Source organism: Etheostoma spectabile, chromosome 24 (assembly GCF_008692095.1).
Source record: "Etheostoma spectabile isolate EspeVRDwgs_2016 chromosome 24, UIUC_Espe_1.0, whole genome shotgun sequence".
NCBI classification, from domain to species: domain Eukaryota; kingdom Metazoa; phylum Chordata; class Actinopteri; order Perciformes; family Percidae; genus Etheostoma; species Etheostoma spectabile.
The window spans coordinates 9,542,860-9,557,961 of NC_045756.1; the positions used below are offsets into that span (position 1 = coordinate 9,542,860).

The window sequence follows — 15,102 nt, forward strand, 5'->3', positions numbered from 1 at the left end:
AAGTCAGCGCTGTGACTAACGTTACTCTTCTTCTGTGGTGTTGGAGAGGGAAATTATGTAGAAATAAGTTTTTTTTTAATTAGGTTCTTTAAGCTAACTATATGAGCTTTAGCCTGGCTGGTGGCAGCTTTCTGATGGTTTCTTTAGGCTATCTCTATTAGCTTTATCAATGCTCATGTCGATGCTAAAACCCAATATTGTTCAGCCCTAGTTGTATTAGAGGCGGGGGGTGCACCAACCCATATCCTGGGAGGGTTTGGTTGAATATTGTTTAATAATTCCTTTATGTAAGCTGAAATCCATTGCTTTTTATGAAGTGATTACTCTTACTTTCTTTACGGAAAACCTTCTGAAGGTGGATCTTCTGAAAGGTTGAATCACCCCCCCCACCCATTGGATTAGCGACAGGTCTCTTGGGGCCCTTCTCACAGGCAGTACATTGGATCTCTGTACTCTACCGCTGCCGATTCAGCGGCCTGGGAGAAGCAGCTTGATTCGTGGCAGAGCAGCTTGCACCCAACGGCCAATCAGCCGAGGGCTTCTGGTGATGAAGATGCAGCTGGCAGCTGATTCACTGTGAACCCTGCTTGTTGGGAGGAGTTCTGGCTTCCCCCTCCATCTTCTCTCATGCATAAGGAGCCCTCTCTGAATTTTATAATCACAACCTACACATGTAGTAATCACCCAGCTTAATCACAAACTGGAGAGCCTCATAAGCAGTGTTTTCACTGCAGCGAACGGATGGAGGCAGATGTACACATGGCGGGGTTAAAGTCATCGGAGTGTCTGACGCCGTCTCGCCCTCTCACGAGCTGCACTGGAACACTCATCTGTGGTAAATTAGGAAAGGTCAAACAATTGTCCTTGTTGTGTAGACACTGCTACGGTGTCTGCTTGTTGATTACCCCATCGGGATTGTACAGTGGCTGAGACAGTTCAACACAAATACACACACAAACTACAACACAGATACACACACTACAACACAACTACACAGGCTACAACACAGATACACACACTACAACACAGATACACTCTACAACACAACTACACACGCTACAACACAACTACACGCGCTACAACACAGATACACACACTACAACACAGATACACACGCTACAACTCAGATACACACTATAACACAACTACACACACTACAACACAAATAAACATGCTACAACACAACTACACACGCTACAACACAACTACACACACTACAACACAAATACACACGCTACAACACAACTACACACGCTACAACACAGATACACACACTACAACACTACACACACTACAACACAGATACACACACTACAACACTACACACACTACAACACAGATACACACGCTACACCACAGATACACTCACTTCAACACAGATACACACGCTACAACACAACTACACACATTACAACACTAAATACTAAGTGATATTACAAATGCAGACGCTCCAACGTGAATATGAATTCTTCAGCATAAATACCAATGCAACAGGGGAAGTGAGCGTCTCTGTAGCCGTGGCAGCTGAGAGACACAAAGAATTTTCAAATCTCTACGCAGCGTTCCTAAACTCTGCCCTCGGCTTCGCAGAGTTGTACACTGGGTGAAAGAAATAATCAATTATTAAAACAGCTGACAACTAATCGATAATTCTTGGCAGCACTAAAGCCAAACGTTTCATTGTTGTTCCTTGCAGACATCCACGATGAGAACGGGTTAAAGCCGGTCATGGTCTACATCCACGGAGGCTCCTACATGGAGGGAACGGGCAACATGATTGACGGCAGCATCCTGGCCAGCTACGGCAACGTCATCGTCATCACGATCAACTACCGGCTCGGCGTTCTGGGTGAGTCCTCCAATCTGGGGCTCCAAAAGGCCAACTTCATTTTTCCAGTGCGGAACACAACATTTAGTAATTGGAACATTGGTCATTTTTGTCCACTAAAAGTCAGATTATTATTCTAAGTGTCTGTCAACATTATGGACAGGATCCCCACAGAGATGGACCTTTTACAGACACACAGAGTCATTATCTGAGTCTGTCAGCGTCAGAAACTGCACTTTTAGTGGACGCTAACTGAACATTTTTACCATCAGTCACTTACACACAACAACTGGGAAAAAGGTTGGGGAAAAAAGGGGGCTACCCTTTGATTAGTTTGCAGAAGGCTGATGATGATTTTAAAAGACGAGTTGAGTCCCATTGTTTGACCAAATGGCGTGTTTTCGTGTAAAGGGAAGCTAGGCTGGATTAAAAGCATGCTGTCTTTGTCATTTCATTCATATTCAGCTGCTAATGGATGTGTCGGACATAGTTTTCGGCATTTGTCGCTTTGTTTCAAATGTTTCTTTCAAATGCAGCCTCAAAATGACCCCCAAAGCACAAGCTAAGTGAATGCAAATTAAGTGAAGAATATCACATATGTTCCCTTTTCATCTACTTCAATCATCACAATATTCCATGCTGGGAAAATTGATCTATTGTGATCTGAGGCTGTATCTTCACCACAGTGCTGTGCATCTTATTTTTGTTCCCTCTGGAAGATGAAAGTAGTTTCTGGCTCACGCAGAGATACTTTATCTTGCCTTTGACGTAAAGGTTTTTGGGGCTTTGAATGTCTGTTGGCCAAGAAAATGTCTCGAGTCTGAGAGGAGCTGATATCATCAAACGTTTGAGATTCCAGCTGGAGGCAGCAGAGCTGTGGCCATTTTCTGACAGAGCTGTGCTCCACTTCTGTTCAAGTTGAACCACTGTGTGCTGGAAATGGTGGCTGGAATAAATATTTGAAAATGTTCCTAAGAAAGTGTATTGGCACGTGTCACAACTTCAAAATAACTGACAGTCATTACATGTGTACGATGATGATATTGGCGTGTACTTATATCTTCCGATTTCAAGGCAAATGTACTTGGAGAGACTCTTGATTACGATGTAGCACTTGTCCTGTCATCACCTGTGCATTTCTGTTTATCTTCTCAGTTTGCAGCTAAAATCTGGATGTGTCTGTCTGTTTGGATGTGTCTGTCTGTTTGCATGTGGTTCATTGTTGAAGTGAAGCATCAGTAGATCCTTATGCTCTGCTACCGCCGCCGCTCTGCTCTGCTTACCATTTGTCAGACGGCCGAGCTGTCTGCACCAGTCTCTATATTTAGTTGTTTGAGAGCCGGGGGGAAAAGGTGTTCTGGAAAAGTGTGCATCGCAGAGAGAGAGAGAGAGAGGCTGCAGATCTGTGTTAAAACAAAGTCAATCATAAAGTGTACGTGGCTCTGACAGGAAAAGAGTGTTCCATCTCCACTAATTGACACACAGTGTGCTCATATTAAATTCTTGTCTTGTGGCGTCGCAGTCACTCGAGGGAAGCCATCTGTGCACAGGAAAGTGAATAAACTCAACACTGTGAGCAAAAACAGCATCGAGCAGTGTGGCTCCCAACAGTAGCCATGTTTTCATTCAATCACCAAGCCAATTTTAAAGAATGTGAAGGTGATGTTTCCGTCTCCATCAGCTGGTGTGGAGCGAATGAACTGGCAAACCGCGTTGTTTGGTCAGAAGTTGGCACTATAGAGGTTGCTAACTGGAAACTAAACAACTGGCCTTGGCCATCTAACCGTCTTGGAGTTGAAGCCCTGTTTGCTAGAAAAATGTTTTAAGATGCCACTCGAGGGAAGCCATCTGCGCACAGGAAAGGGACAAAACTCAACAGTGGGAGCCAGATCAGCATCGAGCAGTGTGGATCCAAACAGAACTGCTGTTGCTGTTTCTGCTCCTTTTAGGATAATAGACTGGTGTTATGAAGAAAGTGGTTACAGCTAGAAGTGTGTCCCTGTGTAGCTCCCTTACCCTGACATATATACTACATAATACCCCTGATTTGGATATACCCCTGAATCGTCCCAAACAAACAATGACACATGCATAGATTTCCACCCCCACCCTTAATAATTAGAACCAATGGCTGGCTTCCCCCTGTGTGTTCTCTCCGAGGTTTCGGCCAGTTTAGAGTTTTTCAGAATCAGAAAGCAGCTTATTGTCACAGTAGTGGGTCTCCATGGGATGTGCCTTGGTGATTTGGTGCGCACATACAAACATAATACAATACAGTAAATACTGAAACCGAGAGAAATACGTACAAAATAGCTGTTTAAGCACTGTGTACAATGGGCACATGTATAGTCCAAGATGGAGGTTAGTGCTAAGTCTATTGGCTGGGGGGGTAGGGAATTATTGTGACGCTGTAAATTCCAGAGTGGTGTAACCCTACCATATCTGTAATGTGCTGTGAGATACTGTAACTCCTGTCATGTCATGATATGACACTGAAAATAAAATTAGCATTGAGGGAAGCGGAGGAGGGGGAGCTGAGGGAGACGGTGGGACAGCTGTCCCACAGGGGGTGATGGAGGGTGATGAGTGGCTGATGACTTCTCTCCCTCCGCTCACACATGAATCAGCCCGCCGGCTGCTCGGCCTGCCAACCTCGTCGCCTCTTCACACAAGATGTCTGCTTCACATTCACCACAACGTTAGCACCCCCCCCCCCCCCCCCCCCCCCCCCCCCCCCAGCAGCTGAACCACTGAATCACTTGAACCACAAAACTACTATTAGCATACTATCTAAGTAGGTTGTATATTTTTATTCGCCACTCGTACATACGTTTGTACGTTCTTTTCTTTTTGTATTTTTTAATCTTTATTTATTTCTTGTATATTGTGTATGTGTGCCAAGATTTCCTAATCTGGGAAAGTCTACCTACTCTACTGTAATCAAACGGCCAGAGATCTACTGAGACGAGGGGACTGCTGTGTCCGTTTTATGGTATTTGGCAGACCATTCTGTGTCGCACGTGAATATATTTGTCCACATTTTTTTCTGGCGAGCGTTGTCAGATTTTGGGCTGGAGGTCTGTTGGATAACACGGGGCGAGGGCCATCTGGCCGTCACACACGCTGAGACTGGGACGGATCTGTCGGAGGCACTTGATGGCTCTCTCCGTTTCCTCTCGTCCTGACCCCCTACCGGGCATCGCTGCCAGATGGGAAATGACTCGTGATTCAATTCAATTTCATTCATAGTATCAATTCATAACGAGAGTTATCTCGAGACACTTTACAGATAGAGTAGGTCTAGACCACTCTATAATTTACACGGACCCTACAGTTCTACTAGTACCCTCCAGAGCAAGCAACAGTGCGACAGTGGTGAGGAAAAACTCCTTTTAAGAAGAAACCTTGGGCGGACCCAGGTTCTTGGTAGGCGGTGTCTGACGACCGGTTGGGGTTAGAATGAAGAATGGAAATAACAGTCACAGTAAAAGATGATGGAACAGTGACTAAAAATAGTAGTTTGCAGTAGTTCATGGCGTAGCAGGGCACTGCACCGCAGGATGTAGCAGGGCACCGCAGGACGTAGGAGGACCAGGACCACGGCAACAGCTGCTACCATGATTTTGGAGCCTCCCTGATCCAAGGAAACATGCTGGGGGTAAAGAACATAAGGACTCTGGGGAATAACTCCCCAGAGCTAGGTTAGTAACAAGCATCTCTGGGACATGGACGCACACAAAAGGAAAAGACATAGGAGAGGAGCTCATTGGGTCAAAGGAAGTCCCCCGGCAGTCTAAAAATATTACAGCATAAGTAAGAGAGACAGGGTAAAGAGAGGAGGCTGGTTGGGCTAGTTTTATTATATTGATTATATGGTAGATGAATCTGATGACTATGATGAGAAGCAGGTGGGCCGGGTTCGGGAACGCTGCGACTCATCACTCCCTAACTGTAAGCTTTCTCAAAGAGGAGAGTTTTAAGTTTGATCTTAAATGTGGTGACGATGTCGGCCTCCCGGATCCAGACTGGAACCTGGTTCCACAGGAGAGGAGCCTGATAGCTGAACGCTCTGGCTCCCATTCTACTTTTAGAGACTGTAGGAACCACAAGTAACTCTGAATTCTGGGAGCCCAGTGCTCTAGTGGGACAATAAGGCACTAAGCTCTTCAAGATAAGATGGTGCTAGACCATTTAGAGCTTTGCAGGTCAGGAGAAGGATTTTAAATTCAATTCTAGATTTTACTGGAAGCCAATGCAGAGAAGCTAATGCAGGAGAAATATGATCTCTTTAGTTCTTGTCAGAAGACGCGCTGCAGCATTCTGGATCAGCTGGAGAGTCTTAGGGGACTTATTTGAGCATCCTGATAATAAAGTATTACAGTAGTCCAGCCTGGAAGTAACAAATGCATGGACTATTTTGTCAGCATCATTTTGAGACAGGATGTTCCTAATTTTGGAAATGTTATAAAGATGAAACAAGGCTGGTCTTGAGGTTTGTTATAGATGGGCGTTAGAACTCCTAGATCTCTGACAGTAGTGCTGGAGGCCAGGGCAACCCCATCCAGAGTAGCTATAGCTCTAGATAATGGAGTGTGGAGGTCTTCAGGGCCCAGCACAATAACTTCAGTTTTGTCTGAGTTTAACATCAGAAGATTGTATGTCATCCATGATTTTATATCATTTATGCATGCTTGGAGTTTAGCTAACTGACTGGTTTCACCAGGCTCGATTAATAGATATAATTTAGTGTCATCCGCATAACAATGAAATTTAATTATTTCCTAATAATATTGTCTAGTGTAGAAGCTTTTATTTACATTAGTATAGTCGGGTAGTAAGAATTCAAAAGTTATTAGAGACAGATCTGATAATAAAGGATTCTACGGAAATACTCAGTTTGGATGCCATATGTCAGCACAAGGTCGGGGGTGTGGTTCAAACAGTGAGTGGTCTTATGCACTCTGACTGAAACCACCTGAATCTAGTAGTGAGATGAAAGCAGTACTAAGGCTATCGTTGTCGACGTCCACATGGATATGAAATCTCCTACAATAAGTACTCTGTCTGATTTAAGGACCACACCTGATAAAAACTGAGAATTCAGATAAAAATTCTGAATCTGGTCCTGGAACTCGGTAAATAACACCAAATATAATATGTTGTAATGTTTTCCATGATGGATGTTAAAGATGAAGAACAAGGCTTTCAAACAAGTTATGAATTATTTTAGGTTTAGGATTAATTAACAAGCAAACAAAGATTGGCTGCAACCGATTAACTGATCTGAGTCTGGGGGGCCGACACCGTGGTTACTAGACCATGAGTGGGCGACTGACCCAGTGGAAGCCCTGCACCTCTGATTACTAATATCAGACTTGGGTTGTCATGGTTTATGGCCGATAATAGACTCGGTCAGATTGTTTGATATGTCTAAAGTGGGATAAATGTGTTGGGAGACCAAAACAGCCTCAGCTCACTGGCTTCTACTTCCTTTCTTTCTTTCTTTGTTAGAAAAATGCACATTACATATGCACATTACATACAAAAGCATAAACTACTTACTTCTTACAATTCAAGCCAGAAATCCCAGCTATTTTACAAAATTTCATTTTAGACATTTATTTACTATTATTCTTTATACATTGCTCTGATAAAATTAGGGGAATTACTATACAGAAAGCAGATCAGTTTATATCCAATACCCTTTAATGGAGATATCAAGGAGATATCTAAAGATGGCGTTAGACCTCAGTCTTTATTTTAGAAATATACTAACTAAGCAGCAAATTTATTCAGCAATTGCATTCTTTGGTATATTTTAGTGCATCATTCTGCATCGGTGTACTGCTGTCTGGTAGTGGCGTGGTGGTGTTAGTTGCAGGAGGACAGGAACTCAGACTCCCAGCAGCCTCCTCTTCCTTACCTTTCATGACTCCCTGCCCTCTGCCAGGACAGCTCTGGCTGAGAGGAGGTCATTACCCCCTTGAAACCCCTTTGGGGTAGTGGAGTGAGGTTTGCCAAGCCAATACGAGTGATCCCTCTCACCTGCATGCTGAATTGGCCCAAAAAAAAGCAGACTAGGGTTTACTAGTGCCAACGGTGAGACACAGCGCTAACACTAGGGCGCCAGACGCTAACTGACAGCCAGTAGAGACGGTTTTAAACCCCAGTAGGTGGCAGTAGAGTGTGGTTTACCTCTCTGTGGAGCGATCTCTTACTTCTCTCTATATCTTCTAGAACTTGCTGGAAAGCCTTTCCTTAAATAACCCCAGCCTCTCTGTGTTTTCTAACCCAACCTGCCTTTTAAAGGTCAGCGTTTTCATAGCCCTTTACACAGCCTTCATTGTGATTCCACACGGAAACTACTATATTGATATTCACGTTGAAGTCGTGTATTCTCTTCTAACTCTGCAGTCTGAAATAACTGGGAACGACTAGAAAAAATGTTGGTTTAAAACAAATCTGTTGCTCGGTGCAGTCAGAATTGGCTGGGAAAAGGTCACAATTTGATAGTTCAAACCCAATTTCTGCAGGAAAATGCCTTTATTTTAAGCCTTTATTGGCTTTTGGGACCTGATGTCCATATCCATGTCATCTACAGGATGCAACAGATGCATTGGAAGGGATGAAGAAATGTTGGATGAAATGAAAGTTGCATGGCGGTGTCAGTGTTGGCTGGGGAAAGGTTACAATGTCAGCATTCACACGCAATTCCTGCAGGTAATACATTTTCTATCCAGGGACGATGCCAGAACTCCATTTAAAGAAGCTAAATAAACTGTTAGTCAAGCCCTTTTATAATAGAATGGCCAAAATCTGCACACCATTTGGGAAAGATCCTACTTTCTTTTTTTGAATCTTTAATTTTTTGGACGGTGTTGATGCTTTTCTCTGCATTCGGGGCTGCAGCCCATGTTTTCTAGCCTTGAGTAGCTTTGCGAGTATACAGACCATCATGTACACAACATAACTGATGTAATTTAAGGGGCAGATGGTTTCTCCCTGCTGGGCACAACCTACACATGGACACGGCTGAGAGAATGGCTTAAAAGTAGGACAGGGTTTGAAATGTTCTTTGTTTTTTTTGTCGCCGGCTGAGTAAATCTCTACGACTCCAAGCTGTCTTGTGGTCAGGGTTTTAAAAGAACTTGAACTTTTTGTCAAGTTATTTTTATTTTTTTCTCTTGAACTTTTTTACATCTAACCCCGCCCTCAATGTTTACATAATCTGGCCCCGCCCATAATCTTTACATCACCTGGCTCTGCCCCCAACATTTACAGTGTCTGTGCCTGGAACAGGGGAAAAAAGGCCAATATGCCGTGTTCCCCTCCTAAATATATCCCCCCCCCCGCCTCCCGTCACATGCCTGAGTTGATCGAGGCTGTCACCCTCCCCTAAGTTGTCCAAATTGCTCCCGAAGCCTATCCAGCCGTGGCCCATCTGCATTGGGCAGAGGACGGACGGAAGGAGGGCACACGGAGAAGGACTCCGTTCCCAGAATAAAACATGTAGATGTTTCTTTTCCATCATAGCCCCCCCCTCGGGGAAAACCAGGGTGAATGAGTCACTTAGTCATACCGGGCAGATAAAAGCAGACCTTGAGGACACTTGTGCCAGGACGTGAATGTGACCTGCAATGATCTGATTATTGCTGCACCGATGTCCAGTGTGTGGACATGTAAAGGATTCTCTTTAAGATTGATAGAAAAAATGAGAATTCAAATCAAAGTCGCTTTTCTCCCTCATAATCCCAACCTTGCTGCCACTGTCCTTGCTATTCTGTTTGTCTTTCCTTCTGTCCTTTCCTTCCCTTTCAATTCCCTTTGCTTTGCTTCTTTGCTTTCTATCCTTCCCATTTCTGTCCATGTCCTTGCTTTCTTCTGTCCTGCCTTCCTCCTTCCTTCCATTTAATTTAAGACCGGACCATTCCCTTTTTCTCTCGTTCTCCAATTTATCTGAAGGTCACCCTATGGTGAAACCCTTGACCTTCCTCATTTCCTTTTTGCAATCATTCATTATCTCCTTTCATCTTTTCTTTGTACCTTTTAACCTTTCCCTTCTTTCTTTTTGTAATTTGTTCCCCCTTTTGTTAGAAGTTTGTCATTTATTGGCAACATTTTTGTTGCTTTTTCTGACGTTTTTCAGCGTTTGTAGCTTTTAGAAATATGTTAAATTTTCAAATCCTGTTTAGTTTTTCCACCGATTTTGTTTTTGATGCCTCCAATGTATTTTCTGACTTTTGTGGTTTTCCTAACACTGGATGATTCTGACTTTCTCCATCTGAATGCATAAACCAGTGTCACTTAAGGTGAAACCCGAAACTCTGACTCTCCTCTTTTTTTTTCAAAGCAAAATTATACTTATACATTATTTTTCTTCAATGGTATTAATAGTGACACTCTTAAAGATCAGAATCATTTATGCCTACCGGCATTTTTTACATGATAGGACAACGAGGTGCAGATTGTCTGTCATCTCGACATTTTACACCTGGGGAAAACAGCAGGTAGCAAGAAGGAAAGGAAGGAAGAAGGAAATTGGCGGATAGTGTCGGAGATTCGAGCCGGCAGCGAGGGTTAACAAGCTTTCTGCTCCGACCCCAGCTGTGCTCGGCCGCTCCCCCGATGCCTCCGTCAGCCGCTGGCGTACATATGGCAGGGTATGTGATGTGTGACTGAGCTGTCACAGGTATCAAGCCTGTGTGCCGTAAAATCCCCCGACTATGGTGAGGACGGAGGGAGGTAACGGGACTATTTCCTCCAAAGCCCTGGATCTTTGAGGGTTTTAAAATAGGTTCAACTCTGTCATTTACCCTCAGTCTCTCTGACTGGACCAGCAAATCAACGCAGCAACCCTACCTATGTTATAGGACTTCTAGAAAGAGGACCACCAGACAGTTTCTACCTATGCTATAGGACTTCTAGAAACAGGACCACCAGACAGTTTCTACCTATGTTATAGGACTTCTAGAAACAGGACCACCAGACAGTTTCTACCTCTGTTATAGGACTTCTAGAAACAGGACCACCAGACAGTTTCTACCTATGTTATAAGACTTCTAGAAACAGGACCACCAGGCAGTTTCTACCTCTGTTATAGGACTTCTAGAAACAGGACCACCAGACAGTTTCTACCTGTGTTATAGGACTTCTAGAAACAGGAACTCCAGACAGTTTCTACCTATGTTATAGAACCTATAGAAACAGGACCACCAGACAGTTTCCACCTATGTTATTGGACTTATAGAAACAGGCCCACCAGACAGTTTCTACCTATGTTATAGGACTTCTAGAAACAGGACCACCAGACAGTTTCTACCTATGTTATAGGACTTCTAGAAACAGGACCACCAGACAGTTTCTACCTATGTTATAGGACTTCTAGAAACAGGACCACCAGACAGTTTCTACCTATGTTATAGGACTTATAGAAACAGGACCACCAGACAGCTTCTACCTATGTTATAGGACTTCTAGAAACAGGACCACCAGACAAGTTTCTACCTATGTTATTGGACTTATAGAAACAGGAACACCAGACAGTTTCTACCTATGTTATGGGAAATTGTATGTTTGTAATAAAATTACAAGAACTCTGAAAAACGTGACAGGTCAGGTTGACACGTCAAATAAAACAGTTAAAAGCATCAGTAGAACGCATTTAACATAAAAATGTAACAACTATTGAGTTTCCCCAGATTTGTAGGCATTCTGTTATCAGATATCTTGAGGACTAGTTCTTATAGCTGTTGTAAATGGAGTGTGCCCCCTGACCCCCCCCCCCCCCCCCCCCTCGTACGGGGGGGGGTCTGACATGATGTGTGACAGAGCTGTCACAGGTATCAAGCCAGTGTGCTACAAAATCCCCCGACTGTGGCGAGGACGGAGGGAGGTGAGGGGGGAGAGGGGAAAGGATGGGGGGGGAGGGGGGGGTAATCCGACAGAGTGACAGTGATGGAGGGGAGTAGCTCCAACACACACTCACTGCTTTTCTTTGCTGTCTTGCGGACTTTCTACACTGCTGAAAAGCCAACAGGGTGTTGAAGGTTTTATGCATTTTATTTATTTTACCAGAAAATACAGTGAGGTAGAGGTTCTCCAATTTATTTCATAAAATACGCTGCATGTCCAGTAAACGGGGAAAGTCTCAGTTTGTCGTAGTACCACTTAGTTTTGTGTGAAACCGCTGTAACAGACTTTCCTTATGTTTCACAATGTGCATTTATTTAATTTTTTTGTGCTACGTGCTTTAGTGCTTGTGTTCCGCTCTAAATGCGATTGATTATCCTGAGGTTTTTCCTAAGACATTCAATACGGAGTTTAATCGACAACTTGTCCTAACAGAAAAACCCAAGTAATCGTTGCTTGTTAAAGTAACAGTGCAGTAAACTCAGATAATGTCGTGTACACAAATACCGTCCTGGAGTTACACACCGGACACACATGACTGCTCCGGCTGGATCTGGGTCAACAGTCATTAAATCCTGTTGTTCATCAGCTGCCATTATACACACACACACACACACACACACACCATCTGTCCTCCTAAAGCCCAGCTATCAGATCCATCAGGGTCCAGCAGGTCAACCAGCCAGCTGACAGAAACGCCCCCCCCACACAGCTAGGGAACAACTGTCAAACAATACATGATCACTAGAAAATGGTTCCTCATGCACTATTGATACATGATTTCATTGAGCCTGAAAGGTTTCTATTACCATGATAAGAAATATAAACAGGTAGTTTTGCATGTTACATAACTGATTCACTCATTACATTCACGTCATTACGCAGAAACTACCTGAAGTGCTTCCAGTCTGCAGAGATTTTTATTATTTAGTGAGCGTGAAAATTCATTTTTGGACCTTTGTTAACAGCCGGCAATCCAGGTAATGTGTCGCTATATTTATCTGAGCATTTTTTAAAGTCATTGTTCCTACATTACAAAACGTAATTTAAGGAAAGAAACTTCACCTACATCCACTCTAAATGTTTCCTCGGTATGCTGATAACAACATGAATTAAATGAGTAAAAATTCAATGTTTAACCAGTAGAAAACAGCGGGCAATCCCGGTGATGAGTTACATAACATGTAGTTATATTTAGTAGACAGCACCAGAGATATACTGGGACAGACATTTGTCCTGGGACTATGGGACGGAGCAGTCTTTATTAATGAGAGCGTGTAGCACATTTTTTGGGAAGTCATTTTATATACCACTATATATGTATAATACTACACAGTATAGTAAAGATGTAAAACATTAAAAACATATCCAGCGTTTGTGGTATGAAGATAATCTGATGTTGCTAAAAACCTTCAACTTCGGATGTTTTGCACATGCTACATTTAAAATTGAGTAAAATTCTACGTCTGCAGATCCGGTGTGGCCCTGGTTATTGAGTATAAAAATTAAATTACATTAAATGCTTAAATACCAATTTCTCTGGCAGTGATGGTGTCACATAGTTGGATGCGGACTGTTTTTCTCTTAACATTCAGTGGTTTTATTGAATAGATTCTGCAGAAATTCTGCAGAAAATCAGTGGAACATTTGACGGAAAACCTGAAAAGAAAAACAGTTCCTATTGCTTTTTAACTAGTTTTTTTCCATAGCGGGAAGCTTGCGTATCACGACCTTCCCGTTCTTGGTCCCGCTGCTGTAGAGTGATGTCATCAGGCTGATGGAAGCACAGTTTCTACCTATGTTATAGGACTGTAGAGTGATGTCATCAGGCTGATGGAAGCACAGTTTCTACCTATGTTATAGACTGTAGAGTGATGTCATCAGGCTGATGGAAGCACCGTAAAAAGCAGGACAGACGGAGAGAGAAAAGCTCTGTGAAAGAGAAGAGAACCCGACAGAGGACAGCCATGTTCGGTGTATGTTCAGATAAAACCAAAAAATGCTTCAGTTGTTCTGATGTTCATTCGTTCTTCAGAAAATCAATCGCAGATGAGAAGGCCGACCTCCAGTCCAAAACCAGGAGGAGGAGACCAGCCGGTCCCCCGCTGGCTGGAGCTGGTCTAACAAACCAAATGGAAGTGCAGCGTGTCGTCTTCAGGCTTCAACAGCTTTATGAGCTGAGGGGAGACGTCCTAGATTATAAAAAAAATCAATATCTGTGATAGTAAACAATCAATATCTATGATTAGACATCAAAATGACTGCTGCTTCCTTCAGACACGTGATAGAAAGCTACACAACATTGTAACAAGCAACAAAAAACGTAAAGCGTCAAAAGCAACAAAAAAGCGACAAAAATATTAATAAAGCGTCAAAAACATCAGAATAAACGGCTAAATTGTCACATAACAGCGTGCTGTTTTTCAAGGTCTGACAGCTCTATATGGCATCTGAGGGGAATGATTCTACAGAACAAACAATCTATATCCGTGATTACACATGGAAAAAAAGCACCTTCTTCCATCAGCGTAAAGAAATTAAATAAGTGGTGAATGCCAAGCTAACACACACGCATCTGCTCAGAGATTCACTGTAAAATTACAGTAATACTCTGAGTAGTACTCTTTATTAACAGCACGCCTACTGGTCTTAAAGTGGAAGTCATTTTACTGGATATAGACAGTTTCTTACCATTTTATTTGAATTTACAGTAATATTCTGGCTGCATTGTAATTTCTTTTCCCATTGATGCATTGGTATCTGTAGCATTCTCAGATACTGCTGTAATGTTGTTATTTTCTCCCAGAATGCATTGCCATTTACCGGGGATCCTGTAACACATTAAAACAGAGGCCGTGAGGTTTTAGCTGTATTTTTACATCAGAGGTTTACAGGGTAGTTAACATTTTTACCCCATAATGTTTAACGTTTCTTTTACAGAAAACTGTAATTTTTATAACATTTCTAACAGCTTACTATACTATGATTTAAAAAAATGTTTTTTACGGCATGCTATGACATACTATGAAGGAATATGCAGGTTTTTCTCTTTTCTTGACTCCAGAAACCTGCTCAGAATGTTACTGCGCTCTTAAATACTGGATCTTAATTGTCAGAGTGGAGAGCCCTTCTCGTCTAAATGCATTGATGTTGTCATAGTTACCGTTATAAGACGGAATATGCAGCTTTTCTCTGACCCTGGGATGACTGAAATGCATTTTCCCGGAGTTTCTCCTGGCTGCTTTAGTAATTATCACACATGAGTGCGGTGAAGTGCGGCACCGTGGCAGGTGAACTCCTCCGGGTGCTAATGGAGAACAGGACATCAGTCATCTCCGGCACACGGGGGGGGGCTCAGGTGTTAC

At 43.0% G+C, this 15,102-nt stretch overlaps 1 protein-coding gene across 1 annotated transcript in view; it reads left to right on the forward strand.

The window, feature by feature from the left end:
- nlgn4xa (neuroligin 4 X-linked a) overlaps positions 1 to 15,102 on the forward strand; it is a 71,503-nt gene that overhangs the window by 27,915 nt on the left and 28,486 nt on the right. Inside the window, exon 3 of the mRNA XM_032506497.1 lies at positions 1,697 to 1,849. Coding sequence (XP_032362388.1) covers positions 1,697 to 1,849 — 153 coding nt within the window. The remainder of the gene's footprint in view (positions 1 to 1,696; positions 1,850 to 15,102) is intronic.